This window comes from Suillus paluster (genome assembly GCF_016628075.1).
Source record: "Suillus paluster strain FC165 chromosome Unknown EDB91scaffold_9, whole genome shotgun sequence".
Taxonomy (NCBI): domain Eukaryota; kingdom Fungi; phylum Basidiomycota; class Agaricomycetes; order Boletales; family Suillaceae; genus Suillus; species Suillus paluster.
The window spans coordinates 87,172-100,573 of record NW_024537569.1 but is presented as its reverse complement, the minus strand read 5'-3'; the positions used below and the strand labels follow the sequence as shown (position 1 = coordinate 100,573).

Sequence of the window (13,402 nt, the reverse complement as noted above, 5' to 3'; positions counted from 1 at the left end):
GACGCGCCCACTCGAAAAGTCCGTCAGCTTTCTTAGCCAGGCGTGCAATTTCATTGCTCCCGATATCCAGCAACCCTTCCAGCTCCTTCGATATGTACGCGCGGATGTCACGCTCCGCGAATTCCGCTGGAAAGTCATCAATGGACATACGGCGAATATGCTGAGCACCACCAAGCTCTTTATCGATATCGCGAAGCGCGCGAGAGGTCACGATAATCCGGAAGTTGGCTGGGAGTTCGGTGATTTTGGGAACAGCGAGTTTGCCAGCAAGCACGCGCAGAAGGTGGCGCCGTGTCTCGACTCCGCCGCTCTCGTCCAATGCCTCGATTACAACTACGACGGGCCCTACAATTGACGCTGAAAGCTTGCCTAGTGGTTCCATCAGAAGTTTCTGCCACTGCTGGACAATATCCACTGTGTTTTTCAGGGCACTGTCATTCTGGACTGCTTCTGCTAATGCTCGTCTCATCTCCGGATGACGGTCAGCTAGGTCGCGCGCGATGGTGGAAAAAACCTTTTCATGGCGACGATCGGCTTCTCGGTGACGGTCGAAACAATAACATGAACCAAGCCCTCCCACGTCGCGGAACCAGTTGGCAATGGTGTGGGCAATGGCCGATTTGCCTTTGCCTGCAGGACCAGATAGCCATAGCACGCGTGGAACATCGTCTCCAGTGCTGTTGACCCAGTCCGTGATCTGGGAGAGAATTTCGGTCCGTGTTCCTGGTAGGCATTGTTTCCTTGTATCTAGTCCCGCCCCCGCTGCATAAGTCATACCACTGAGGTCCAGTATTTCTCCTGAAAAGGTATGAACAGATGTCGAGTCACAAGCACGTCCTGATACTTACCTGTACGGTGGACGTGGATGGCTACGTCGCGAGTAACTTGGTCTCGGAAGTTTTGCATGAGCCCATCCAACACGTCGCTGAATTGTTGAATTACATTATCTGTTTCTGAGAGAACGTCCTTCCCGAGTCTCTTCCCTATGATAAGGATAGAAGATTGAGTATTGCAAAGCGCAACAGCTCGTTGAATACTCACAAAAGCTCTTGGTCTCTGCATAATCTTTGACAAAGCGGGCACATTCAAGGGTCTGCTGAGAGATCTGTCCAACGATTCTATGCATCGACGAAATCTGGCCAAGCGTCTCGTCCTGTGTCATGAAGCCGTAAACTTGATCCAATTTTTCGACAAGACGATGTACTGCTGCGTCGCGATCCACTTGGGCAAGAATAATCTGCACGGATAACTGCTAAGTAAAAGTGGGAATGACAGCAAAACCAACATACTTTTGATGCATAAGACAACACGCCCAGTGCCATCTTTGCATATGGATGCACCTATAGAATGGGATTAGTTTGGTTCCGATCGAGAGGAAGCCCCATACATCGGCGATTTCCCTAACAACAGTGTCGAATATCCTGAGGGGTTGGAGATATGTGCTCTCGATGTTGTCTGCAGCATCGATATCCTCTTGTGCATTTTGGGCTGCGGACGCTACAGATCTCACAGGTTCCAAAGGTGGATTCATGCGCTTGGCAGCCTCTTTGGCATCTCGAAGTGCTGATTGAGGCTCAACACCTTGTCCCACGCCAGAAGGGGCATCCTCCTACACGAGAGTTCAGAGAGTGAGCAGAAAATGAAGGGCGAGTTTGGGCACCCACCTCGATGTTCAGAGTCGATGAAGCACCTTCATGAACATCGACGTTCGGGAGAACAAGGTCGCGGTTGTGGGAACCCTTCGAGTGCTTTTGTACAATCTCAGCCTTATTCCAGGACACTCGGTACGCATCCTCGTCGACTCACAGAAATCTTTTTAGTCACACCATTCTTAACCTTCCCCAGAAACCGACGGATTTTGCTACGAGGTCGGACCTGGACAAAAGATGCATCGGATTCAGTGACTCGTTCAAGTGCAATGGACTAGCGATTCTCATGAACAACGTACCGAGCTTTCACCAGCGATTGCTTCTCTCGATTGATTGTCTTCGTTCATTGCCGTTGAGGATCAGTCTGAGCAAAGTAGGGTGTGTGATTCAGTGTGAAATAAGTAGTTGGCGAAAGGGTAGGCCCTACACTTCAAGCGCTGAGCATTCGGTGGGTAACGGAATCCCGGGAAACGCCATAACAACTATAATCTGTCTAGATTCTAGAAGAGACTATGGAAACGCTGTAGGCCGATCGCGGACATGGCCATGGGCGATTAGCAATGCGTGCACGCAAGTCTGGCAGGGAAGTCGAGGACTACTACAGTCGAGCTCACGAAATCTTGCGCATCCTTCATCGCAAGTAATGATAGGCTCTGAAGCTATCGGACTTCTAAACGTCTCGATTCTCGACATCGTCTCCTAGCAGACCAATCGAAGGAAGACAGTCGTTCCTTCGTATTAAGATAAGTCCATTAATATTGTCCTTAACAACAACTACCGTTGCCAATACACATCCCAACGAAATGCGTCAGTCTGTTGCACCGGGTCGCATTTCACATTCAGCGTCCCTAGCCTCACAGTCCAATAATGCAGGAGAAGAAAAAAGAGTTTGAGGCTGTCGCTGCGCTTGAACGTGCTAGCGCTCTGTTCCTGAAACGCATAGAGGGTCTTGCGGACGATTGCGAGGTTATGGCTGATGCTGGCCAAGGTTTCGTACTCTCATCCTGATCTTCGTCCATTATTAATCTGCTTAAATAGTGTATGGTCAGGTGCTCGAGCAGTGGCCCCTCATGTTCCAAACCTTGAGCCTGTTTTGTGAGTAAATCATAAAAATCATGATTACTACTGACCATTCTGTAGTGAATAGCCGTGAACGGCACACGGCCGATTCCAGTGACGACATCACTTTACTCACAGAAGACCGACTTGTTCGTGTTCCACTCGACGAACTCTAGACCGGTACATCGAAACAGTTACCCTAACCGTATATCATCGCGTCACGGTTTTGTCACCTTCGACATACACACATACTCGGTGCCTGATACCCGATTTTGTGTTGCATCTCTGTCCCCCCTGCCCCTACTATGCCTGTACTTTTTCCAGAAGCGTCGGAACTCGCTCACTTACACCCGCGGCAATCCCGATACGGTCGATAAGGACCTTCCATGCCAGCGGACCCCGCACTTCGCCTGCCATTTTATATTTAGGTCATGATGTACGCAGATGCGGTGCAGCATATTGCTTAGTGGTATACCGTCTTTGAAGTATGACTGTTGGCGACTGATCACGAATGCCCAACACCACGGATTTCGAGCTTAATATCAACCCTAGGCAGACCATAGACGAATGAAGACAGCCATTCCTTCTGTCGCACTTGACTGTCTTGACGTATATCATTTGTGGGTCCATGAATTATCTGCGCGGCTTTGGCTCTGCTGCGATGTCGACTCTAGTACAGACATAAATCCGCCGTTCTCGCTGGGTCCCAAGGTTTACTGCTACGAGACCTTTTGGAACCTGTACGACGTTAAAAAAACAGATAGACAATTCTTAGAATGGATCCAAGCTGCAAGGCAGGAGAATGGTAGTTTGGTCTCTGCCCTTGAGTATGATCTCACCTACCCGCTTAAGAAGTCCACAACACTTGGAACCGTCGACCAAGATGGGAAAAAAAATCATCGCGTCTCACCAGGCCTGGCCATCAGTGCATTTCACTGGGGATGAAACATCAGCGCTCAGCACTAGCTTCCACCTCATACGGACCATCAGGGCTGCGATACTTCGTTCACTCACACCTCAATATTTCAATGAGCGTTTATTTGAGTCAAGAATTACTCAAGCGGCAGTCAAAGTGTCCAAGAGCAAGTCATATCGATCAACTCGCATCAACTAAGCAGTGTGCCATGAGCGCGACAGCACCAATACGAAAGCAGAAGCACAACTCACTCTGCAATACTACGTGCCAGCCTCTCGGTATCTTGGGAGTGCTTACTATGGCTAGTGGCAGGTACCCTTTCCCATCTCCTATCACAAGGCGCAAAAGATGAGTTCAAGGATCGGATTCCGGACGCAAAAGCATACTACTCCACTCACACACTGAAAGGAGCAGCAATCCTCGGGGCCACTGCACTTAGCGTCTGTCAACCCACATGGCGGGCTGAAATCAGGTGGCGTTGCACTGACAGACAGAGATGCTGTCAAAGCAGCAACGACGGCGAGGAAGGGGAAACGCATTATTTGCACGTGGTCACAGAAAGGATCTGTTTGAGAGGTTGCACAAGGCGCGGGGCAGAGACGGCTTGCTTTTATGTCCTGAACTTAACCTTGCTAACCATATGGGGAAATAAAAGGTAATAGTCATCTCTGTGACTAGCAGGAGAAATGGAGGCTAACAGTGTATGGATAGATTTGATTGAGTCATTAGGTATTTTACGAAACCGTTACACAAGTACTGAAGCATCAGGAAACCCACTGCCGAGCGAAGTGACTTGCAGCAGCTTGTAGCACAGCGCTTCTTTTGAATCGACTGTAGCAGCTTGTAGCAGCCAGTAGTAGCTGAAAGGACTAAAGCCTCCATACTGGCTCCGGGACTTGTTCAGTCAAAATTATAGTTTTAACTTCAAATGGTTTAGTTTGATTTGCTACGACGTGCTACCCGAGCTCCTGTAGCATTCGACTACTACTGTAGCGGGGTTTTGCTACTGCGCTTCGGCTTGCTACGTAGAACTATATGGTTCGAAATGTCCCACTGATGAAGTGCGAGCTCACCGCCAGCGAGTGGATTGAAATGTCTTTCGGGAGATGAGTCTCACTGGACAGTTCTGATCTCATTAGGCAGCATGTGCACAAAGCTTGTCGATTTTGTAACAGTAATTAAATAATAAAATGAGCAGATTTTAATTGTCGGTATCTTAAGTATAAACCCATTACCAAAGCAGTGAAGCGAGTGCTGGATTGAAATGTCCTAGACAGATAGTTCGAGTCTCATTATGCTCATGATGGTCACAACCATGCTGAGCGCGTCCGAAGTAGTAACAGTTTCGACCTGCATTACTGGCGATTGGCGAAGTTACTTACCTTTAGCGGTTGTTTGTTCGTGTTGAAAACGGAAGGTGCTTCATGGAATCTTCTGAGTCGTAGCTTTGACTCTGCTACGTGTAGTAGTACAGAACTAAATCTGTCGTTCTCGTTGGGTCCGCACTCCCAAGGTTGACTTGTGCGAGACATTTTGGAAATTGTACTACGAAACGGATAGATGTGCAATTCTCGCAATGGGTCTAAGTTCTGTCCAGACTCGGCAGGCTACTTAATCTGCATGCAGGAGGATGTTAGTCTCGTTTCGTTCCTTGAGCATAATCTAACACACCCGCTCAGCGGGTCAACAACTCCACCGTACTTTTAACCCCCAACTCCCTCCGCAAGCTGATACTCGCCCTTGCTATACCCCGTGCTTATCAACTTGATCACGTTTCTGAAGTGAATCTAAATAGTTCGAAATAACGTAGTTAAGCACTGCGAAAGGTATGCGAATAGCCATCAGCAAACCGGTGAGTTCTTGCTAGCGATTATGTAAATTGCGGTGGTTTTACATGATCATATATTGCTTTATATTCTAATGTGACGAAACGCGAAACTATATATGACAATATCTACGGCTCACCGGTCCTCTGATGGCGTACCGCTCCACAACAAGGGGTGAGAAGGGTACGAGCAGATATAGTGGAACAGAACGGGAACAGAAAACACAGAAGAACAGGAGATGATTCAATCAGTAGTCAAACAGCCAGGATGTGGGAAGTGACGTAGAGAGAGAGGGAGCTCGTGATCGAGGCTATAGCAAGCGCAACCGTTACAAAGAGGAATCGCGATCTAATTGCTGCGAGTTAACTTCTTAAGAGAAGCAAACACGCTAACGGTGCGAATGCGCATGAAATATGTGAACCAGAAAATAGCAATAATCTACAGATGCGTACATGAGCACGAGATCCAAGCAACATCCGACAGTGACTCACGTTGAATGCGACGAATCCGAAGACGATACCTAGGTTACGCCAATGATTGCTGTATTGAATGTTGAACTTCGAGTCCATGTACTGGTCAGCAGTCTTGTAGGGACAGTACTGGCAGCCCCCTGCGGCCTCAGCGTCCGTGAGGTAGCCGCCGGCGAATTCCATGAAGGGACCCATGTATTGGCCGCACGTCAAACCCTTCGGCGGGTTGACGGAGACGAGTTCTGTGAAAGAGCAGCTAATAGCTTCCCCGCCAATAGCTACGAGGACTGAAATGAATACGAGTATCCAGCAAGAGATCACTCACTCACCTTGACCAAGTAGACCCTCGATTATGTATGTGTAAGGAGAGACTCTGTACATCCATTTCCACCAATTAAGCTCCATGAACGGCTGGATGACGCCATCACTGGTGGATTATTAACATGAAGTAGCGTGGCTCAAAGGGTGCACCTCACAAGACCATGATAATCATAATGAGAGCTGTGTAATATAGGGATGCAATTGGAGCGGTCGGCGCCATGGACGCGATGCCGTGTCCAAGCGTGGTATAGTACAACGGGAACGCGATACAGAGCATGAGGAACGTGTAGCCTGCCCGGTCCGTGGGGAATCCAACAGTCCAGTACCAGCAGAAAAAGAACGTTGCCGAACTTGACATGTTCCAAGGAAGTTCAGTAACAAGCTGCGACATGACGAGAGCAGTCCAGTTATACATTCTACTAGGACGTTCACGGATTTCGTACACTGTGCGAATGTCGATGTAGACGGCCATGAGCTGATGGACGAGGGCAATGCAGAGCATAATGGAGAAGAAGATTGACTAAAGAGGTGTGAAAAGGTGATTAAACGAAGATTCTAAGGGATAGGCTTACGAACAGCTTGTTCTGGGTGCCCTGCAAAGAATTATCTGCCTGGAAGAATGTGAAGCCCGCAAGGAGACCACCAGCGATGTTGAGCACAAACTTGGCGCGGATATACGTAGGATTGCGCCAGTATGCTTGGAAATTCCGTTGGGTGAGGGCAACGAACTGGTGAGACCATGAAGTGGGGAATATGGGGTAGCGAGCGCTAAGCGGTTGTGGGCGAGTACGACCATTTTCATGCATCTTTTCGATCTGAACTTGAAGCTGCGCCGCTTCTGATGAATGCTTCCAGACATCGTACCAATCCGTGGTGGAGACAGCAGTTGATCCAGCACCTATTACGTCGAGCATGTATTCCGCCCTTGCATACCATAGTAAGCATAAGACCTGGTATGACTGCACCTTACTTACGGGTTGGCGTCGGATCCGCAGCGTGGGGCCCCATTACGCTCAAAGTAGTTCAGCATGGTCGAGGAGTTCTCGCCAATGTCGCCAAAGTAGACGGTCTGTCCACCCTTGCAAAGGAGCAGCAATCTGTCAAAGACCTGGAAGAGCTCCGCTGAAGGTTGATGGATTCTTGTACAGCTCATAATCAGTTGAAAACCCACACAAAGAAACGGAACCCACGTGCAGAGAATGGCCTGACCATGGTCAGCAAGCTCACGAAGGAACTGCACGATAGCCCAGGCAGATTGCGAGTCGAGGCCAGACGTGGGCTCATCCAAGAAGAGTAGAAGTGTGGGCTGTGAGGCGCTGAGCACAACTTCAGCCTGAAGGATTTATGTTCGAACCTTGGCAGCGAGCTCCACTGCGATGCTGGTGCGTTTACAGTGCTCAATCCCAAGAGAGCCAACGATAGCATCTGCGTAATCCTCTAGATTACACATTCTAAGACACTTGTCAACACTGCACTGGAAAATTACGTGGGAATTCATCATGGGCAGAAATCGTACGCACTATGCTTCTTTTTCAGCGAGAGGAACCGACTGGGGCTGGCGAAGATTAGCAGAAAAAAGGAGCGCTTCACGAACAGTTGCCTCGGGAAGGTGAGTGTCGCGTTGTTGGCAGTAACCACTAAACATTACAGTCAGCTAAGCTCAGAACAATGAAGACGATACTTGCATCTGAGCTTGGAAGTCCATGGGGAGTAGTTGTCCGTTAACGAACCGGTCACCAGTCACCACACCAGCACCGACGCGTTGTGCAAGAATATTCAAAAGTGTGGTCTAAAAGCATTCAAGTAAAGGGCATGCGTGACTGATATCATAGGAAGTTATACCTTCCCAGCGCCAGATTCACCCATCAACACGGTAAGCTTCCCAGGGGCAGCAAAACCCGTAACATCATCAAGAAGGCGTTTCATCCCACCTTCAATGGGGACTTCATACTGCAGGTTCTGCCACGTGAAGAGGTCCGTGACCATGGTGTGCTTCTCGAGATCGCCGAACGTCGAACCATGAGCTGACTTGGAGCGGCATCCATAACGAAAACCTGCATCTACCTCCTCCTCGTCAAGTACCTCGACATTCCCATCGATAGCACTAGAGCCTTGCTTAAAGAGAACGGTGGCGCTGTTGAAAGCAGACGAGGTGTTGCATTCTGTGGCAATTAGGAGAACAGCCAAGAACCCGAGGTGGAAGGCACAAATGACACCAAGGTTCTAGGGTGATGTCATCAGTTATTCACAAAGTAATACTAGCGCGACCGGCGTACCCTCCAAAGATGACCATACCAAAAATCGTACGTAAATCCAACATAGATGTTGCCATCAACGAGAAGCTGCCCGGGCTGCGATCCGACTGTTATACAAACCTGATTTTCAAGTGAAACATTATAATAGCCAGGGCCCTGAGGGACAAGAGTGGAGCAAACTCCGTCGAGCGTATGGAACTCGTTCACAATAAGTGCACCGAATCCCCACCACAAAGGCTAAGATGGCGATATTGATATTAATCGAAAGAAGTTCCTGCGAGGGATGACGCACGTTCAACCACATAATCCACCGCAAGCATGTCGGAGCAGTTGGCCAAGGAATTGTGGACCCAGCATAGAGCGATATCAAGAGAATGAAGATACCACTGACAGCCAATGCGCTGGAAAGAGTTTTAAAGCTTGCAGCAATAGCTCTGAATAATGACTTCATGGTTTGCGACATTAAGAAGATGACAAGGTAAAATATACTGTTGTGCAGCAGGGTGACCATTAAAGCTATAGGAGCAAACAGCTTAAAGAACTTACAAAAACTGCGCAGCAGAACGCTGCAATCCAGTCAGGAAGTAAAGTATCACAGCGAAAAGCAGTTGAATGATCAAAGTGATCGGAATATCGACGACAGTATGCGCCAGGCTTTCGATACACGGGTAATGCAACGCGGCTTTCTGGTGGCGAAGCACGATTGGACGCTGAAAGAAAAGTGTAGGGACTTCTGCAACAGATGTAAAAAGACTGAAGAACAGGGAGCTGAAAGAAACGTGAGGCACAACTTGGGTCGAGATAGGGGAAGATACTTACAAGAACAGAACAACTCCACGGGAGAAATAGGCTGAAGTGTCATTTGGCATGTTGAGAAAGACGCTGCCAAAATATATCCCTTGGAAGACCTGGGAACTACCATCTAGTGTCATCGAAGGCTGGACAAAAAAAGAATGCCACTCACGCCAATAGTACAAAGAGCTCGAACTTGTCACCAATAATAACTTGCAGACGGCGCTTCATGACTGATTTGATTTGCTGGGGGATAGAAGTCATGTACGCAGTGGACGTGTTGGTATGTTCAGCAGCCACACTGGACAGATATGCCTGCTTGCTGTCGTCATTGCCAACGCAGTGCTCGCGGTACTGTTCGATCGTTTTCTGATTCTGACGACCAAGGTCAGAAGTCCTGAAACGGCTAGCAAGTTCCTCCGACGTCTGCGGGACGAAGCTCTCATATCCGGGTCGTATTTTCCTCCCGTTCGGGTCCGTCACTGATAACGATCATTATGAGACAATGTAAGAACACCGGAATGCCGTACCTGCGACCAGAAAATCGGGGGTTGTCTGCCTGTTCTGGGGCTCGAAGCCTATATCAATGAAATAATCTTTGGCTGACTTTGTCGAACCAAAGTAGGCCATCTTCCCTCGATCGACAACGCAGACCTTGTCAAACAAATCATACAATTGCTCGCCCGCCTGGTAAAGGGAGACGATCGTCGTCGTGCGTTTGACATCTGTGATGACACGCAATGCGCGAACAAACTCAAGGGCAGTCGAGGAGTCTAGTCCGCGAGTGGAACTAGATAAAAATCAAGTCAGAAGAATACCACGTTAGATGACAAAACCTTACTTATCCCATGCACCAAGCGAGCCTGCAGAGCATAAAGCTTCTGCGATAGAAACTCGCTTTCTCTCGCCACCGGAAACACCTTGAATCTGAGCATTACCGACCAACGTATTTCTCGAATCCCAGAGGCCCAATACTTTCATCAGCATCGTGGTGGTATCCTTAACATGGTCCTCGCGCGTCTGACCGAGAAGACGTGTTGCAGGAGTACGATTTCTGACAGCGAAAGAGAGGGTCTGGTTGACGGTCAGGGTCGGGAAGTGGATGTCATCCTCCGGACAGTAAGTGATATCGCCACGGAAGGAGTCGTGGACCTCCTTCGGGGTGAATGAATCATAGAAAACTTGCCCCTCAACAGCATGATACTCCCCACGTTGGTTAGCAAGCGTCTTCAGCAAGGTCGAGCACCCGGAGCCGGGACGGCCGAGGACCACTATATAGAGGGTCAAGACTGGAGTTCGAGGAAGGACGTGCACTTACGAAGCATTTCGCCAGGAGCGACCACCCCCTCGAATCCGGACAAGATGTCTTTGATTGAGGAATGGCGAATTTCCCTTATCTTGCGCAGAAACGTGGAGGGATGGAAAGTGTCACCCACGGTGGGCTGGAGAGAAGTACAAGAACCTGCACCAACGACACGCAAGTCCTTGAACACGACACCGAGTCTGCGGTCCTTTATTCCTTCATTTTGACGGCTGAGGGAGAGATAATGATAAAATGTCAAATTAGACGGTCCATGCAAATCACTACGGAACACTTGCCGTTTCATGAGGTCTCTGAGTACCTGCTCAAAATCAAAGGCTGGTTCATTTTCTATGGTGAATACGTCTGACGATTTCTTCTTAAGGAGCGAAGGAGCGGATTTGTCCGAATCTAGGTCTGAAGGTAGGTTGTAGGCTAAAGTAGCAAGCTGGGTGGCTGAGGGGTTGGTCAGTCTATCAGTAACCGGGGCATATTGCCTTGCTGGATGGAGAGACATAACAAGAACGAGTCTACAATGAAACGCAGGTTCCAACAACTTGGAGGAGTGAAAAGGCTACCAACAGGAATATGCGGGCGAAGTTGCTCGGTTTGGTGTACGGAGAGCCTGCCAGTCAGTCTTTTATAGTGGATACTGTTTACTCACGGCCAACCCACTTAGTTCTGAGAAGTATACATTACCAACGCTGGAGGAACGTACCTGTAGGCATTCTGCCACCCAACATGGTAGTAATTCGGAAAAGGAGTCACCTTGCGCTATAATAAGTTCAGGTTTAGATAGTAAGGTCTAGAAGACTTAGTACCGAACTTACCGACTTCTTCCAGCGGGAATTACAGTACACATTCAGAATGCTTCCATCATCAAAGTCTCGTAACGTCAAAGCATACCGATTGCAAGTCTGAGTGACCTAAATTATTGTTCGCAGTGCGTGGAGCGACAGAAATCAACCTCGAAGCTTGCTCGCTGGTCTAGTGGCATGGCAATATTGACCTCGATTCGCAATTACAGGACGATGGCCCGGGTGCCAGCTCCGCTGGCCTGGGGAAGAGCGGGAATGCGAGAACACCGTGTCAACTTGTTGTGGAGTCCGGTGTCCGACTCTGTACATTAATATTGAGTGTGACAAAACACCCTAGCAGGTGTATCGATACATGCTCGCCATAGCAATAAGTCATGAATGCATACTTCCGAGTCCACAGTGCTCCCCAGTGGCTTCTTGTATCCATACTCTGCTGGCACTGACTAAAACCAATATTGTGAATCGAATCTATGATAGATCTGATACTTACTTCTGTCATTGTTTCTTGACCGCCAGGCTTCAGAGTCCGTGTTCCCGGCCTCTAATCTACGGTCCATTTAAGGGAATAACGGAAATAGTTGTTTTCTTAGGCACATATCAACCCACGGGGGTACTCTCAGAGTAGTGACTAGTATTCCTAGTGAGGCCAACGGCGAGTAGACCGAGCGACTGAGATGACCGAGCGAGGAGGCGAAGTAGTACTAGTGTGGGATACCATACACGAGACATGAAATATGCGGTAGCCTGTGGATGTAGGATACGTGCCGGAGAGGTGCATGAGATAGGTATGAGGTGTACAGTAGAGATGACGCAGGGGATGCCACCGAAGTGCGGGAGATATACAGCATGATGCAGGAAAATATAGGGTGTGCAAATCGGATGCACAGAAAAGACTTGGGATGAGCGTCAAAGGCACCGGAAGAAGAGCCGTGTAGCAGAGACGACGCATGAGGTACGGCGGAAGTGCGGGAGATACGAAAAATATCGAATGTACAAATTGGACGTGCAGAAAAGACGTGGGATGGGCGTCAAGGGTGCAGGAAGAACAATGCGAGACATATTCGGGAAAGACTTGTGACGCGCGAGAGCGACTTGGGATGTGCGAGAAAGACACGGGACATGATGCAGGAACTTGCAATTGTCAGACACAGCAAAAAAATTGCCCAAAACACGGAAGACTCACTTGGCACAAGATACTCAAGTAGTACTAGAGCTCAAGCATATGTATGCTACACAATTTTCTTCACAACATGATGAACTCTATCACGCTTGATAGTCAGTTTTCAGTTATTAGTAGAACGCACCTTCATTGTAGAATGATCTAAGTCAAGCACCTCATGTACGTGCATAGTGCTGCATTTTGAAGTGAGACAGTCACAACCGTGCACTAGTGAGTCATAAAGTCGAACCATCGATGCATGGACACAGCCACACTTCAGGACACTTTCAAGATTCAAGTAAAAGTGAAATATTTAAGTACCTACAAATAACCTACAAATATGCCTTTTATTTTCTTTGTGACAGCGCATGACCCATCAATATCATGAGAGTGAGATAAAAAAAAATTGGAGCACACAATTCAAGTTTTGGCGATCTCAGGCCAGATGGAGTGTCACAGTTGCATGGGTGAATGGACATGTACGAAACAATCAATACTGTGCACTGAGCAGGTGTAGGCTAGCAGCGGCCGCTGAAATCCGAGAAGCAGGTGCTTCGAAATTCTATATGTTTCCGAGAACCAGGAAGGTCAAAAGAACGAGTGTATATTTACATAGACGCCAATGGTACATCCTAAATGTATACACGCATTAGTGGGACCAATGATCCTCTTCAAGTATGCATCCATGGTTTGTAACAGTACCGGTACTTATGACAGTGTAACCTCAGTATGAGAGTGCATGAGGGGTAAGTCGCTGGGTACATAGTTGTTGTGAGGCGAACATGTACTAGAAGCTTGATTAAACTCTTGCAGGCCACCTCAGGCCACAAAGTTTGA

At 48.4% G+C, this 13,402-nt stretch overlaps 4 protein-coding genes across 4 annotated transcripts; 1 reads left to right on the top strand and 3 right to left on the bottom strand.

The window, feature by feature from the left end:
- Window positions 1-2,516: 2,516 nt before the first annotated feature.
- Window positions 2,517-2,884, top strand: EDB91DRAFT_1244975 (uncharacterized protein; the record flags this gene model as incomplete). Its single annotated transcript, XM_041322480.1, has 3 exons — window positions 2,517-2,637; window positions 2,688-2,744; window positions 2,790-2,884. The coding sequence occupies 3 exons, from the start codon at window positions 2,517-2,519 to the stop codon at window positions 2,882-2,884; spliced, it is 273 nt and encodes a 90-aa protein (XP_041180588.1).
- Window positions 2,885-3,731: 847 nt separating this feature from the next.
- On the bottom strand, window positions 3,732-4,323 carry EDB91DRAFT_870917 (uncharacterized protein). The gene is made up of 3 exons (XM_041328666.1): window positions 4,019-4,323; window positions 3,876-3,953; window positions 3,732-3,818 (listed from the first exon to the last, which is right to left on the bottom strand). The coding sequence occupies exons 1-3, from the start codon at window positions 4,161-4,163 to the stop codon at window positions 3,805-3,807; spliced, it is 237 nt and encodes a 78-aa protein (XP_041180587.1). The 5' UTR covers window positions 4,164-4,323; the 3' UTR covers window positions 3,732-3,804.
- A 1,475-nt stretch (window positions 4,324-5,798) lies between these two features.
- EDB91DRAFT_1047864 (ABC-2 type transporter-domain-containing protein) lies at window positions 5,799-10,895 on the bottom strand (the record flags this gene model as incomplete). Its single annotated transcript, XM_041313349.1, has 19 exons — window positions 5,799-5,888; window positions 5,942-6,198; window positions 6,250-6,347; window positions 6,397-6,761; window positions 6,814-7,165; window positions 7,216-7,380; window positions 7,432-7,547; window positions 7,596-7,710; window positions 7,762-7,878; window positions 7,918-8,030; window positions 8,084-8,464; window positions 8,518-8,733; window positions 8,789-8,984; window positions 9,043-9,264; window positions 9,316-9,411; window positions 9,461-9,770; window positions 9,819-10,078; window positions 10,130-10,559; window positions 10,607-10,895. 19 exons carry the CDS (start codon window positions 10,893-10,895, stop codon window positions 5,799-5,801), a joined length of 4,188 nt encoding a protein of 1,395 aa, XP_041180586.1.
- An 867-nt stretch (window positions 10,896-11,762) lies between these two features.
- EDB91DRAFT_1112992 (uncharacterized protein) lies at window positions 11,763-12,652 on the bottom strand. The gene is made up of 2 exons (XM_041317831.1): window positions 12,590-12,652; window positions 11,763-12,537 (listed from the first exon to the last, which is right to left on the bottom strand). Exon 2 carries the CDS (start codon window positions 12,353-12,355, stop codon window positions 12,044-12,046), a length of 312 nt encoding a protein of 103 aa, XP_041180585.1. The 5' UTR covers window positions 12,356-12,537; window positions 12,590-12,652; the 3' UTR covers window positions 11,763-12,043.
- Window positions 12,653-13,402: the final 750 nt, after the last annotated feature.